The sequence below is a fragment of the Arvicanthis niloticus genome, chromosome 16 (genome assembly GCF_011762505.2).
Source record: "Arvicanthis niloticus isolate mArvNil1 chromosome 16, mArvNil1.pat.X, whole genome shotgun sequence".
Classification (NCBI taxonomy): domain Eukaryota; kingdom Metazoa; phylum Chordata; class Mammalia; order Rodentia; family Muridae; genus Arvicanthis; species Arvicanthis niloticus.
In genome coordinates, this window is record NC_047673.1 from 59,394,715 (window position 1) to 59,411,153 (window position 16,439).

The 16,439-nt window shown below is 47.4% G+C and overlaps 1 protein-coding gene across 1 annotated transcript in view; it reads right to left on the reverse strand.

Annotated features, from left to right (window-relative positions):
- The window catches only part of Sugp1 (SURP and G-patch domain containing 1), a 28,721-nt gene that overhangs the window by 4,937 nt on the left and 7,345 nt on the right, over positions 1–16,439 (reverse strand). The window contains exons 3-8 of the mRNA XM_034520645.2: positions 14,971–15,071; positions 10,668–10,886; positions 7,524–7,647; positions 7,074–7,174; positions 6,278–6,401; positions 1,707–2,068 (exon numbers count right to left, since the gene is read on the reverse strand). Coding sequence (XP_034376536.1) covers positions 1,707–2,068; positions 6,278–6,401; positions 7,074–7,174; positions 7,524–7,647; positions 10,668–10,886; positions 14,971–15,071 — 1,031 coding nt within the window. The remainder of the gene's footprint in view (positions 1–1,706; positions 2,069–6,277; positions 6,402–7,073; positions 7,175–7,523; positions 7,648–10,667; positions 10,887–14,970; positions 15,072–16,439) is intronic.

Sequence of the window (16,439 nt, forward strand, 5' to 3'; positions counted from 1 at the left end):
CTAACAATGGGTTCAGCAACGACATAAATCACCAAGGGCTGAGGCTGGAGTGGTAGCAGTAAAGTTGCCCAGCATGCTGGAGAGGACTCCATCCAGAGAGCACACAGACATAAAACAAAAAGCCTAGTGGGAAAGACTGAAAGCTTTCCTAGAAAGCTGAGGAGCAAGACAAGATGCCTGTTTCTGTCATTGCTTAAGTCACGTGGTGATACACAGATCCTAACCAAAGTGAAGTTAAGAAGACAAATGGAGCCAGGTAGTGGTGGTAGCACTTGGGAGACAGAGGCAGGTGGATTTCTGAGTTTGAGGCTAGCCTGGCCGGGCGGTGGTGGAGCACGCCTTTAATCCCAGCACTTGGGAGGCAGAGGCAGGCGGATTTCTGAGTTCGAGGCCAGCCTGCTCTACAGAGTGAGTTCCAGGTCAGCCAAGGCTATACAGAGAAACCCTGTCTCGAAAAACCAAAAAAGAAGAGGCTAGCCTGGTCTACAGAGTGAGTTCCAGGACAGCCAGGGCTATACACAGAAACCCTGTCTCGAAAAACCAAAAACCAAAACCAACCAACCAAACAAACAAAAAAACCAAGAAGACAAATGGTCCAACTTCATAAAAGATGTCAGACTCGACACCTGTAGGAGACAGTCACTCATGGAAACCCAATCCAGCCATAGTGGTACACATATCCTCCCAGCACTGGGAGGTGGAAGCAGGAGGATCAGAAGTTTCAGTCACACAGTAAAAACTGGAGAACAGCTTCGGTTACATGAGACTCTGTCTCAAAAAAGACTGGAGAACTGGAGAGATAGTTCAGTGCTTAAGAGCACTGGCTGCTCTTCCAGAGGACCTGGGTTTGATTCCTAGCACCCACATGGAAGCTCACAAACCCCTATAACTCCAGTCCCAGAGGCAGACTACCTTCTTCTGGCCTCCGTGGGCAACACATATATGTAGTGCACAGATATACATGTAGACAAAACACTCAAACATATAAAGAATAAAGCTAATCATGGTAGGTCACACCTGTCACCTGAAGACTCAGAAGCTGCACTGTATCAAGGTAGCCCAGCATGCTCAAGCTCAAGGCCCTAGGTTTGATACTCTGCATCAAATGCAATGTATCACTTGTCCTGCTATGTTTCTCTTGTTGGGGAGGCGTCTTCACTATGCAGATCTAGCTAGCCTGGATCTTACTATACAGACAGAGCTGGTCCCAAACTCAGATTAACCTGCCCCTGCCTCCTAAATGCTGGGATTAAACTGTATGTCATCATGTCCAGCACGCTATAACAATCATATTTCCTTTCCCACCATATACACCCTCTGGAGTAAAGTACTACTTACTACACTATCTCAACACTGACCACCAAACCAAAAACGACAATGAGACTGTTTCACACCTACCAGGAGGGACATATGTGTATGTGTACATATATGTTTTGAAACAGGACTGGCCTGGAACTTTCAATTCCCGATGTTGCTCTCTGGGATAAAGGGCTATGCCCCGAGCTTGGCTCTGAGTACATAACTGTATAAAAGAGCCATGAAGAGTCACAGGGTCATGGTGCTGTGGTCCTAGACTCAACTCCACAGGGCCAGTCCAGTTGCACAGGAGTCTAGACAGAAAGAGCCCAGAGCACCAGGCCACAGAAGGAGTAAAATGTGGCCATGCTCTCAGATGATTCCTAGGACCACCAAGAAAGGGCCCCCACCTGACAGAGGCGAAGGCGAGGCATCTATGTCCCTCTGTGCCAGTTCAGCAGGTGGCAGCTCCACTTTGTCCTCTTCAGGCCCCCAGCGGCTCTTCCGCTTCCTCTTCACAGTGGCTGTAGCAGTGGGCTTCCCAGGGATGGATGGAGTGGGGGTGACAGCAGGCGCTGGGGCCACAGGAGAGGGGCAGGCAGTGATGGGGGGCACAGCCCCTGACAGGGCTTCTGGGGCAGACTTTCGCCGCAGGCTGGGATTGGGAGAAGGAGCAGGGAGGGAGCCTGTGGAGCCTGCCTTGGCTTTCCGGAACTCCTCCAGCTTTTGCCTGTAGTATCTGTACCCTTGGCTGTTGGGATCATAGAGAAAACTGCAAAAGAAAGTAGGGGAATACCATACCTAGGTTGAGACCTGGTCCTGCTACTGGGGTCAGAGTAAATTAAGCTCTATGCACTCAGGGTTGTAAGCATCACTGTTGAGTCAGGCCTCACCAGAGGTTACTGCAAGCCTGTCCCCCTATCAGATGCCATCAGTCATAGAGGCTCCCACTGGGGATGTGACAGGCACCCTCAGAGCCTCCAACACAGTAGTGACCTTACATCAGAAAATCCTTGGTAATTGTACCCAGACCTTGGGTACCCCTCCTTCAAATTCAACGATATCTCAAGTGAATCCCCATGGTCTGACAGTGAAGGACATAGGTTGGGGCTCCAGCCCCACCTTAGGGTGAGTGGCTTTGGGGCAGAAGCACTCTTCCCCTAGAAGCTGTAGATAGAAAGCTCACCTTTGTCCTGAGACAGCTGGGAATACAGTAAGATTGAGACGACAAAGATGCCAGCTCTTCTCCCCTCCCTGTTTCTCTAACATGGTAGAATGGAGTAATTTGGCTCAGTGTTCCCATTCATGTGGCAAATACCAGGAAAGATCCTGGATTAAGGAGCAGACCTGCACCCATGAACCTGGAGGTTGGTCCCAGCAGAGCTGTACCCTAACTAAGAGAGTGCCGAGGCCTTGGTCCCCAAGGACTGCCTGAAGCCTGATACTAGCTAACTCTCCTGTGCTCAGGTGCTCTCTGTCTCTCCAATAAAATGGTGTAGTTTGAACAGAGCTCACACACTGTCCTGAGGGCAAAAATGAGCTGCAAATGACTCAGAATGTCTGAACCAACAGCAACAGAGCTGCTCGGGCTGTTCAAGGACTAACGATTGTAGTCTGCACACACATGGCAGAGGCAGGTTGCCTTTGAATAGTTTCATCATGTAGCTTGCAAAACACTTGGTGGGGTACCAGAGGACATAGGAGACGACAGCACAGGGTCAGATACTGCGGATTCATTTTGCATAAATAAGCAAGGACCCCTAATGTCTGCATGAGCCCTTGGAGACATATGGAAGAAACCTGCTAACATCTGCCATCTGGAGGGGGCAGGACAGGAAGAGTGAGAGATGGTGGTGTCTCCTTTGTATTCCTGGGCCATTGTATAAGCATGACCAAACAAGGCCACTTTTTATAAAAGAGACAAAGGAGGTTGGAAAGATGGCTCTGGGGTTAAGAACACTGGTTGCTCTTAAGTAAGACTAGGGTTTGGTTCCCAGCACTCACATGGCAGCTCACAACAGTCTAGTTCCATAGGCTCTGACATTCTCTTCTTCTGGCATCACATGGTACACATATATACACACAGAAAGTGTTAAAATTGGTAAAATTGAAAAAAAAAACACTTTTTTTTTTTTAAGTCAGAGACAAAGCTATATATAGCCTTGAATCCTTGCAATTGGGAGGCAGATGTAGAAAGGTTTTTAAATCCAAGGTCAGTGTTTCCAGCCAAGCAGAACTTTGCCACATGCACACCTGCCTGGCCACCCTAGGCTCACGCACTTGCTTGGAGGCAGAGGCAGGAGGATCTCTGTGAATTCTAGGCCAACCAACTAGGACTACATAAAGAAACCCTGTCTTGAAAAATAAAAACAAGGGGCTGGGGAGATGGCTCAGCTGTTGAGGGCACTGGCTGTTCTTCCAGAGGACCTGCAACCACATGGTAGCTCACAACTATGTGTAACTCCAGTTCCAGAGGATCTGACGCTCTCACACAAATACACATGTAGGCAGAACACTAAAAAAGCACATAAAAAATAAAAAAATAAAATTAAAAAAACAAAAAAAACAACCCCCCAACCTCAATAAAACTAAACCAAAAAACCTACCAAAGTAAACTAAAAGTAAGCCCCCATCCTCTTCTTTGGCCTCTGCTCACACCATGAACTTCAGAATAAGAAGCCAATCAAACTTCCTCTACAAGCCACCAAGCCTACAGAACACTAATAGTATCTGGGAACAAAGACACTATTTCAATATTTGGGGCATGCTTCCCAAACCAGGCTCCTTGCCTCAGTGTCCTTGCCCCTAAGAACTCGTATCTGAGGGCTGGAGAGGTGGCTCAGCGGTTAAGAGCACTGGCTGCTCTTCCAGAGGACCTGAGTTCCCCAGCACCCACGTGTTGACTCACAACCCTCTGTAATGGGATCTGATGCCCTTTTCTAGTGTGTCTGAAGACAGCTACAGTGTACTCATATAAATAAATACATCTTTAAAAAACAAAAGAAGAACTTAGCATTTGAACCAGGCTATGGCTGGTTCATGCCTTTAATCCCAGTACTCTGGAGACAGAGGAAGGTGGATCTCTAAGTTCCAGGACAGCCTGGTCTACAGGGTGAGTTCCAAGAGAGCCAGTTCTACATAGAAAAACTTGTCTCAAAAAAAAAAAAAAAAAAAAAAAAAAAGAAAAGAAATCAAACCAAACCAAACCAAACCAAACCAAAAAAGAACTTGGTATGCCAGGAACTGAATCACTCAGTAAGAGGCTAGTTGTAGTTAAGGTGTCTTTGGCTTTCTGACATGTGGTTACAAAGGGTTTCTTCTTTTGTGTGTGTTTGAGATAGGGTTTTACTACGGTAGCCCTGGCTGGCCTTAAACTCACACATACATCTGCCTCTCCTCTGGGAGTAAACCAGGACATCCAACTCACAAAGCTTTGATAACTTCAGTATCCAAGGGACCAGGAGTGATGGGCATACCTTCTAAGACAGGAATGCCAAGCAGCAGGTGGACCCATATACATGGAGTTGTTGCCAGCAACATGTCTACATGGCAAGCATGGGCTTCATGGCTACCTCACATGTAATCCCCAGTATGATGGTTAGTTTTCAATGTCAACTTGACACAATCTAGAATCATGTGGGAAGAGTGTCTCAATGGCTCAGATTGGCTTGTAGATATGTCTATGAGGAGTCTTCTTGACTACATTAGTTGAGGTGGAAGAGCTGTCTACTGTGGGGGAAACCATTCCTTGTCCAGTGACCGGCACTCTGTGACAGAGTGGAGAAAGTGTGCTGAGCACATTGACTTGTTCTGTTCTTGACTGGCTGTGACTAGCTACTGTTACGTTACTGCTGCCTTTCTCCCCAATCAAAGACTGTAACCTGAAACTGAGAGCCAAAATAAATCCCTTTCCCCTAAGTTGTTTTTGTCAGAGAACTTTTTGACAACAGCTGGAAATAAAATTAACTCAGCAAGTAAGGCTGAACTGTCCACTTCATGTGAACTCACATGCCTTATGGGGGGGCCAGAAAACCAATGCCCCATTCCTTCCCCAGTCTGCTGAGTCATGGGGATGAGTGTGGGAACAGTTTTCTGTCAGCCACCTTTCTGTCAGCCTTCCTGCATCCTGGGTTGGCTTAGTGTCAATGACAGCTATTCTGAGGCTAGGGATCTACTACCAGACCCTTCATGCAGACAAAGGGCCAGGCAGAAGGCTTAGGGCCACCTGAGCCAATTACATGTCAGTAAAAGGCTGAATGGGGCTGGACCTTGACTCCTAAGAGGCAGGAGATCGCAGTATAATTCCATTACTCTGCTCAGCTGTCCTGTGCCACAGACTCCACAGCAAACTGAACATGAAACTCAATGAGTTCTTTAACTGAGCTCAATTAGATAACTTTATGGAGTGTATTAGGCTGTGTGTGTGGCATACACCTGTCACACCAGATTCAACAGACTAATAATGTAGAAGTGGGAGTTGCAGGTAGTTCTTTCTGCAGCTGGACTCTGCTGACCCCTTCAGCCCCACAGCATCCTGCCCTCTAGACCACAGAGCAGATGGCAGAATGAGTCTGAACTTCAGGATTGGTGTATTAGCTCATAGGTGGGTCCGAAAGTGCTCCAGCGCTCTTTGGGATCAGAGTACAGGATGTGTTCCCTCCTCACACCTCAAGTCCTGTGCCTTCTACATAAGCCATGGCTGGGGTGAGCCGACGTTGAAATATCCCCACAGGCTAACCTTTTGAACACCTGGTCCTTTAAGTGGTAACACTCTGGAAGGAGCCTTCAGGAGGTGTCTATCAGAGGCTCTTATGGCCATAGTCTGGCCCCTGATCCAGGTGTTCTCTGCTTCCTGGCCAGTGAAGACACCAGAAACTACTCTGCTTTCCCAGCCGAAATGAAGGACAGCCACCAAAACATGAGCCAAAACAAACTTTTCTTCCCTCCAGTCTACTGTCCACACTTGCACCCAGAGCCTTACCTGAAGGCCTGATTCTCACGGTTGTTCTGGAGGGCGATGGTCTCCACTTCAGGACCCCCGTCTGCTATGAACCTGGCCAACTTTTCTGCAAGGTTCTTGGCTTCTTCGTCCTCTGGGGGTGAAACTTTAAGCAGGCTGTCAGTACTGAGCTCAACTCACCACACCCAACAGCCTAATTCCTGCTAAGAGCCCCTCGGAAGTGAGCGGGGCTTGGCTTAGGAACGGTGCAAAGAGAGACAGGCAAACAGGAATCAGATTACTATTGGGACCAAAGCCAGAGAAATATCACAACTATACAATCCCATCCCACCCCACCCCACTTTGAAAGTACATGGCATTGGGGGGGCCTCACCCTTTTTTCCTGGGAAGGACAAAGCAAAAAGTGTGAAGTGATTCAACCACGTTTCACATGTCAGACTACTGCTGCCCACCAGAGACCCACCCATCCACCTCCCGCTGTCTATCCAGAGCCCACCTACTTGGCATCAGGTACCACACCTGCCTGGCAGATATGGAGCTAGAGATAAATAGATCTTGTCAGAATGACAAGCAAATGCTCCGTTGGCCCATTCCAATATTTGAATGAACATCAGCACAGAACTCCAGTCCCCTTGGGGCTCCTGACATGCCACAATCCTACACCCTAGAGCCAAGCCTGATGCTCGGAATACAGTTAAGCCCTGGGGGGAGGACCTGCGGGTATACTGGTATACAGGGAAACTCCCACTGCCCATGAGGGCATAGGCTTTGGCTGCCTATGTACTACAGTGTTCCCTGCCTTCCTCTGATCACTTACCTTTCTGGGTGGCTGCCTGTGGCTTTTGGGCTTCTTTCCTGATCTCAGCTACCTTCTTTCTGTAGTACAGGAATTCCCTGCTATTCTTATCATGTAAGAATCTGGAAAGAAGATGTGGACATTGGAAGTGAGTTTCAGTGGTAGGTGAAGTTGAGGCATCAGGGCAGAGCCCTAATAAAGCAGGGCATTCAGAAAGTGCCTAAGGCTGGGTGCACAAGCAACAGAGTAAGACCTTGGCATCTACTTCCTCCCAAACAACAGCAATATCCTCCTTTGGGGTTGGGATGTGATCAACAGAAGACTCCTTGCTTAGCACACAAGAGGCCCTAAGTTTTATCCAGAGCTCCTCAGGCAGGGAGGTCCCTGGCCCAGGCCATGTGTCAAGTTTCCACACTTATATATTTGTGACCACAAATGTGAGCAGCATGGGACTGCCCCAGTAGTACTCACGTGAAGGCCGGGTTATCCTTGTAGTCCTCCATAGCTACTTTCTCTAGCTCAGGGCCTCCTTCTGCCACAAAACGGGCCAGCTTCTCTATGACTCTCCGAGTCTCGGCTCCCTCTGGGGGTGAAACTTTAAGGAGGCTGTCAGTACGGGGCTCCAACTCACACACCCAACAGTCACTAGGTACACTCTCTCTATAGACCGCAACGACAGAGGGGAGAGGATCGGGAGATGCAGGAGGTTGCTGATAACCCTATACACATGGCTCTGTGGAGGGGTGCTTGGTCTCCACAGTCAGACAATCTGGCAGGGGATGGGTGTCAGGGCCTCTAGTGGGTGAGCCATCACCAAGTTAAAAAGGGTCAGTGAGAAGTCTCAGTCTGTGTCTCCCCCCCCCCCCCCCGTGGGCTAATGTTTATTTTATTTTATGTATATGAGTACACTGTAGTTGTCTTCAGACACACCAGAAGAGGGCATCAGATTACACTGTAGATGGTTGTGAGCTACCATGTAGTTACTGGGAACTGAACTCAGGACCTCTGGAAGAATAGTCAGTACTCTTAACCACTGAGCTATCTCTCCAGCCCAAGTTAATGCTCTTTTAAAAAAACAAAAGTTTTTTTTTTTTTTTTTAAATGGTTCCAAGTGGGGTTTATTCAGGAGATAGGGCAAAGATGGGGCGAGGAGAGAAGTAGAGGAAGAAGATGGAAGAAGAGAGAGAGGAGAGCAACAAGAGTGTTTTTAAGCTTTTGTGTATGAGTATTTTACTTGCGTGTATGTAAGTGTACTACTTGTATACAGTGACAACAGAAGCCAAAAAAAGAGCGTTGGATCCCCTGGAACTGGAGCTAAAGGTGTGTGTGAGTTCTTTGACCGAAACCCATATCCTGTCAGACCAGCTGCTGCTCTAACCATTAAGCAACCTCCCTAGCCCTACTTTTTTTTTTAATTTGCTAATTTTCAGCATAATGTATTGGTTCCTTTTCATTCTTAGTCTCCCCCATCATCCCTGGGAATTTGTTTTGTTTCTCTGTGTAGCCCTGGCTGTCCTGGAAAGAAAGACCTAGAAATAAGGACGGTCTTAACCGCTACCTGCCTCCAGAGTGATGGAGTTAAAGGCATGAGCCACCGTGCTCAGGTGCTTTTACAAGATGGTGACTTCTTTTGTATGTGTGCAGATGCATGTGTGCGCATGTGAAGGTGAGGACGATAGTTCTTCCACCTTTTTTCTTTCATTTGTCTTCTTAGTTTTGTCAGTATGTCTGCATGTCTGTGTGCCATGTACATGTGCTAGCCAATGGTGGGAGCCATCATAAGGGTGCTAGGAACCAAACTCGTATTCTCTGAAAAAGCAGCAAGTGCTTTTAATTGCTGAATCATCTCCCCAATTTTTTTCTTTTCTTTTTTAAATTTTAATTTCTGATTTAGGGTCTCCCCTGGGGTTTGTCAAGTCTACTAAGCTGGCTGGCCAGTGAGCCCACCTGTCTCCACAGCACCAGCACTGTGATTACAGCGATGTTGCCACATCCAGTATTTTCTTTTGCTCTTCAATGTGGGATGTGCAATCAAACCCAGCAGGTCCACATGCTTAGGAGCCTCGAGAAAGCCAAGCACTTTCCTGACTGAGCTATCTTTCCAGCTCTAACAAAGTCTCCTTTAAAAATTACTACACGCTCTGATCTGAAAACTGGATAGACTTCAGTTCACTACCTTGAAGCTGGCTCCCAAGCACTCTGAACATGACCCCAGATAATTCTGCTGGACTCCCCCTTGATCCCGACATACAGCACTCTAGGATAATCTGTAATCTCTTGCACCCCCATACAGTCAGTCAGCTGTTTAGCAAATGGTCCGTGTTTGTGGGGAAAGTGTGCTGGCAGCCTGCCTTCTGCACAACAGGACACCCACACAAGCTTAATCACTATCTCAGAGCTACAATGTTAACTTTGTGTTTGTTTGTCTTGTTTTGAGACATGTAAACTTGTGCTAGACTAAATTCCCCAACCTCTGGCTTCAACCTTCTGAGTACTGGGATGATAGACTTATGCCACATGCCTGGGCTTATGCTGTTCTGGAAATGGGACCCAGGGTTTTGTACCTGCAAGGCAAGTACTATAGCAGCTGGGCCGCATCCCTAGCCCAAGGTATCTCTTTACAGGAGGATTAGTAAAGGCAGGTGGAACTTGCTTTTGTAAGTGCTCTTTGGCCTAGTTCTAAGGCTGAGTCTGTTAGTCACAGTAATGGATCATGTCCTTTTACGAGTATCACAAGAAAATAAAATAGCTCACTCTCGGCTGGTGTCTGGCCATTAGGGTAGATGGTGAGCCTTTAGCTAATCTTATATTCCTTGTTGTTTGACTGCCAGGAAGCATAGGATTGGGATAGAGTATGACTTAAAAAGGGTTGTTTTGAGCTGTATTTTCTTCCGGATTCATCTTCCTCCCACTTGCATAGTTAGAAGAATACTACCTGATCACTGTATACAGAAGCAGGTGTGTTTAAGGCCGTATCAGTCAATGCTAAAAAAGGTTCTAAGGCCTTGAGATGAGCCAGGCCCCTCGTAGTGCATGAGCAGAGACATGAGAAAGGACAGAACACTTACACCTAAACACCTAAACACCCTTCAGCCTACTCTGAAGCCTCATTCAGAATAGCTTGACATGTCATAGCAAATGATCACTCTGTCCTGTGTCAGGGTGCACAGTCAGTTCTCCACAGGGTCTTGCTGTCTGTCACAGGGCCTTGTTCTTAACGACGTGGAATGGGTTACTAGATGAGCCTCAGAACTGTCAGCCCGAGACCAGAGACCTCCTCCTCCATTTTGGAATGCATCCTCCAATCTTCACATTTCAAACCTCTGGGCCAAAATGCAGAGACAGCCAAAGCAGCTCCTGCCTCAGTTTACATGATGCCCTGTCCAGGAAAGTCTTCTATGACGGACTGGGATGACAGCCACTGTTCTCAGAACAGGGCTAGCGTTCTTGGAAGGGCTGCTCCAAAACTTGCCGTGGTGGCATACTCTGCTCAAACTCCATAGTTTCACCTAGACAAATGTGAGCTGCTGACCCAGCCACAGCACTTTGTCCCAGGCTCTGGGCACAGCTGCCATGATGGTGGGTGGAAAGAGGCATGGCAGCCCCAGAACTTACCTTTGATTTCCAGCCACTGCTCATAGTCCTCCTCATCATCATCATCTGGGGACTGGAAGACACTCGGTCGGTGTGCAACAGGCAGCTGTTTGGCATGTGAGTAGTTCTTCACAGGGCCCATTGGGCTACCCAACCCCAGGCCCGTTCGCTTGTTGAGCAGGAGGGGTCTCTTCAAGGAGCTGGGTGTTGACATGCTGGGAGGGGCCCTGGTGGCTGAATCTGCAATTGGAAAAAAGAAAACACATTGGAGATCTGCAGAGGGCACTGCTGTGGGCTCATGGCCATTATACAGACACACATCCTAGACCTCTAAGCATCGACTGCCACTTCTAGGCCAGGGGAGAGGACTTTCAGGGTTCCTAGCTGGAAGACGATAAGCCAGGGCTTGGTAGGTGGCAGTTCTCACTGGATCTGCCTCTGCATACCACATCCAGAGTAGAAGGCAGGTCAGTTCTTAGGTGAGATTCCAGCCTCAAAATTCCAGATCATAGCCTTTCTTTTTAAAAAATTTACACACACACACACACACACACACACACACACACACACACACACTCTCTCTCTCTCTCTCTCTCTCTCTCTCTCTCTCTCTCTCTCCCCCCCCCCTTGTTGCTGTCTTCAGACACACCAGAAGAATCCCATTACAGATGGTTGTCAGCCACCATGTGGTTGCTGGGAATTGAACTCAAGACCTCTGGAAGAACAGCCAGTGCTTTTAACAACTGAGCTATCTCTCCAGTCCAATCACAGTCTTTTTAAACTGGACCTGAGGCCCTGAGGGTAAAGGACATAAATAGTGTCCTCCTCTGACCAATGTTGAAGTCAGTCTTTCAGTAACAACAAGTGTGAACTAGGCTGTGTGGTTTCCCTGTGCCTGGGTTTCCACTCATTGGGGTAAGCTGGAAGATGTGCTGGGGTACACATGGCCCCTCCTAATACCCAACATGTAAACACGGCCTGGGCATGAAGACCTATAATTCCAGCTATTCAGAAACCTGTGGCAAAAGGAATGAGTTCAAGACCAGCACGGAAGACAGAATGAGTTCAAGGTACAACTGGGAAACTAAGTCTTCTCCCAAAATGAAATGCGAATCCTTTGTGGAAGAGCATTTGTTGAACATTCATGAGAACCCAGGGTTAATACACACCCTCTCCCCCACCAAAATAAATAAATGAATAAATAAAACCAATCCCATGGGTGTGGCAAGATGGGGAAATCGAGCTCCTAGGGGAGCAGTGCTGGGCACAAGAGGCTCCACACTCCAGACTTATCTTCTAAAGTCTCAGCTTCTAAGTATAAAATGGGTTCCTGGCTACACGATGCCTCAGAAACTGAACTCAGTCATAGATACGTAGATTCCCTCTGGTCATAAAGAGAATCCCTTCTCATCAAACAGAAAATCATCCTATGAGAGAGGCTATGATCTGTCCCCAACAATGCTATACATTGCTGAGGACGGGATGACCGCAGGACTCTCAGACACTACCTACCAGGAGTTGGGTGGGTTCCTATGAGGTAGAGGTGAGGGTGGGGGGCTATGCCACAATTTCCCAAGTACTTTTCATTACTAAAAAGATCAGCAGTAAGTGAGCAGTAAGAGTGGCTCACCACCTCTCTTACTGCTCACTTACTGCTCTTGTAGAGAACCTGGATCCATATCAGGTCTCTGGCACCCAAGGGCTTCTGCAACCACAAGATGTCCATGAACTCAGACAGGCCCACAAACATATGAATAAAAATTAAATCTAAAAGTCTTAATGAAAAATGCCAGGTAGTGCATACCTTTTATCCCAGCACTTAGGAGGTAAAGGCAGGTAGATCTGTTAGTTTGAGACCACTCACTAAACAGTGAGTTCCAGGATAGCCAGGCCAGGACTATATAATGAGATCCTACCTTTTTTGCTGGCTGTTGTTATTCATTTATTTTGGATTTTTATGGTATGAGTGTTTTGCCTGCATGTGTATCTAAGTACCATGTGTGTGCCTAGTATTCCCAAGATAAGACTGTGTTGGATCCCCTGGAACTGGAGTGGTTGTGAACCACCATGGCAGGGCTAGGAACTGAACCTTGTTTTCTGCAAGGACAACAAGTGCTCTTAGCAGCCCCCAAGAGAACTTGTCTAAAAACAAACAAAAACAAACAAAAAAAGAAAGAAAGGAAGGAAGGAAGGAAAGAAGGAAGGAAGGAAAGAAAAAAAAAAAAAAGACAAGACAAGACGCGAAGCCGGGCGGTGGTGGCGCACGCCTTTAATCCCAGCACTTGGGAGGCAGAGGCAGGCGGATTTCTGAGTTCGAGGCTAGCCTGGTCTACAGAGTGAGTTCCAGGACAGCCAGAGCTAAAAAAAAAAAAAAAAGAGAGAGGAGAGGACAGGAGAGGAGAGGAGAAGAGAGGAGAGAAAGATCAATTAGAGGCTGGGCCCATGCCTCAGTTGGCACTTCCAGGCTCTGCTGGACTGGTGCTCCCCCAGCATATGTGACGTCCTGGGTTCCATCCACAGCACCACATAAAGCAGACGTGTTGGCATACAGCTGTCTTCTCAGCACTCAAGAGGTGGAGGCAGGAGAATTAGGAATTCGAGATCATCCTTGGCTACATAACAAGTTTGAGTCCAGTGTAAGGCTACATGAGAGCCTGTGTCAAAATGAACACGGGAGGCACAGCTTGGCAGTGCAGGCCTTTCAGTGCTACCACCTCATCAAAGGCCGTGTGAGCTGAAAAAGATCGCCATGGCTGAGAGATGGTTTGCTATGCTGTGCAAGCATAAGGCTCTGGGTCCCCAGCCCTAGCACCCACATGAAAAGCATTCTGGGCAGTGGTGGTACATGTCTTTAATCACAGCACTTGGGAGCCAGAAGCGGGTGGATCTTAATTTGAGGTCAGCCTACAAATTTAGTTTGGGGATTGACTGGGCTGTTTAAAAAGCAACAACATCTGCTTATCACTGAGTAAACACCATGTGTGCTCTTTTGTGATTGGGTCACCTCACTCAGGATGATATTTTCTAGTTCCATCCATTTACTTAAGAATTTCTCAAATTCATTATTTTTTAATAGCTGAGTAATACTCCATTGTGTTGGAATAGCCAAGACTCAACTCACAGACCACATGAAGCTCATGAAGAAGGAAGAACAAGTGTGGATGCCTCAGTCCTGCTTTAAAGGAGTAACAAAAATACTCAAGGGAGCAAATATGGAGACAAAGTGTGGGACAGAAACTGAAGGAGGGGCCATTCCACCTGGGTATCTATCCCATGTACAGTCACCAAAGGTAGACACTGATGTGGATGTCAGGAAGTACATGCAGACAGGAGCCTGATATAGCTGTCTCCTTACAGGTTTGCCAGAGTCTGACACATTCAGAAGCAGATCTGATCAAGGGTTTCCCAATGGAGGAGTTAAAGAGAAGACTGAAGGAGCAGAAAGGGTTGGTGGCCCCATGAGGAGAGCAACAATACCAACCAACCAGAGCTTCCCAAGGTCTATGTGCCTGGGAGCACATAGGGAGGGACCCATGACTCCAGCTGTATATGTAGGGGAGGATGACCTTGTCGGGCATAGGTGGGAGGAGATCCTCGGTCCCATGAAGGCTGAACACCGAGTGGAGGGGGAATTAGAGGGTGGGGAGGTGGGAGTGGGGGGGTTGGTGGGGGCACATCCTCATAGAAGCATGAGGAGGGGGGATGGGATAGGAGGTTCCTGGGTGGTGGAGGGAATGGGGGTAAGGGGATAAAATCTGAAATGTAAATATAATATCCAATAAAAATAAATAAATAAATGAAAAAGCAACAACAAAAAAACCCAAAAACAAACCAACAAAAATGATGGGACACGAAGCCTGTTGATTCAGGTAAAGAGGATACATGCTTTGTCAACTTTTAAAGGGACATGTGGCACAGGGTTGACAATGATCCTCTTGCTCACAGGCTAAATGAAGGAGGATGAGAGAAAAGGCAAGGCAGTTGCCTATGTGGTGCCAAGTGCAGGAAACACCGACTGGATATGGCACTCAATATACTACTGTGAACACCTGATTACTGGGTGAATTGGTTACCTCCAGGATCCTGCACCAGCCACAGCAGGCATCTTCTGACACATCTTGGACATCTCAACCCACCCATACCCCACTGGGAATCCTTCGTGCCCATCATGGGACATGTAGGACCTGACCCTCCTGGTATTAGCCTGTTGGTCATATATAGAACACTGAGGACACTTAAATGGTCTGAGGTGGGAACTGTCATTCACAATGCTCCAGGGAACCTGGGTGGCAGAGGTTGGAGTGGGAGGGCTGGCTGCACTCACCTGTGCTTGTCTGTGCCTTCTGTAACTTCAGAAACTGCTGCAAGAAGCTGCCATCGTTGGCAAACTTGTTGGAGATGCAGGAGTTATGTGCATCGGCAATTCTAGAACCAAAGCATAGATGAGAGTAAGCTGTGGAAAAGGAAGAGAGCCAATGACAGGGCTAGTCCATTGACATTCCTGATCCTGTACCCACTGTGTTCTCCTGCTCAGAGTCCCAGATTGTAGCCCCAAAGATGTTAGGGATAATAGCTGAGTGCAGGGTACAGGCATGTGTGTAGTGGGCTAAGTGCACTCTGCCTTGGTGAAAACAATGCACATACTTGGGCTACTGCTGCTTGAGTCCCAGCTCTGTGGTCCCAGTGGTCTTCATCAATGGCTACATTCTTTTTCAGCACAGTCCATTTTCTACCAGCTAATTAATGACCTGGCTATTGTTTGCCATGTGTTACAGCTTTCTCTAAAGTAGCATGTGGCTTTAGTTATTTTGAGACGTGATCTCTCTACATAATCCTTGTAGTAGAACTCACTCTGTAGACCAAGCTGGCTTTGAATTCACAGAGATTTACCTGCCTAGGCCTCCTAAGTGCTTGGATTAAAGGTGTGCACTACCACACTCAGCTTTGTGATTTTATTTTGTTTGCTTTTGAGACAGGGTTTCATGTAGCCAAGGCTAGTATTTAACTCATCTTCCTGACCATGCCTCCACGTAGTAGGATTGTATTGCATATGCCACTGAACCTGCAAGTTTCTTTTTTCTTTTTAAAACCATGTCATAGGGGCTGGAAAGATAGCTCATGGGTTAAGAGCACTAGCTGCTCTTCCAGAGGTCCTGAGTTCAATTCCCAGCAACCACATGGTGGCTCACAACCATCTGTAATGGGATCCGATGCCCTCTTCTAGTGTATCTGAAGACAGACATACTCCCATACATAAAAATAAATAAATCTTAAAAACAAAACAAAGCTGTGTCTCACAGCTGGCCTGGAACTCACTATATAGCCCAAGCTGGCTTCCAAGTATTGGGATTTGTACATGTATTGCCATGCCTGGCTTTAGTCATAGCTCTGGCAGAAACTTCAACCAGTAACATGCTCACACCTACAGCAAACGGCTGGTGAGAACTGAAGAAACCTGCTATAGACTGTGCTGTGGTTACTTCTTGTTCTCGGTTTTGAAGACAGGGTCTCTGTAGTCTTCCTGTCTTAGTCTCCCGAGTGCTGGAATTTCAGGCACAAATCATCATGCCTAGCAAGAAAACATGCTTTTCCTGTATTTTCCTTAGGCAGGTATAGCAGCTGTCTCTGTGGTCCTAGCTTCTTGGGAGGCTGAGGCAGCAGGATGGCCTGAGTCCTGTCATCTCAAGATGAGGAAATCTGGCACTAGCACGTGTACCATAAACACAGTAACAACTAGTTGTTAGAAAAGCACCCAAGGGCTGGAGAGATGGCTCAGCGGTTAGGAGCACTGAC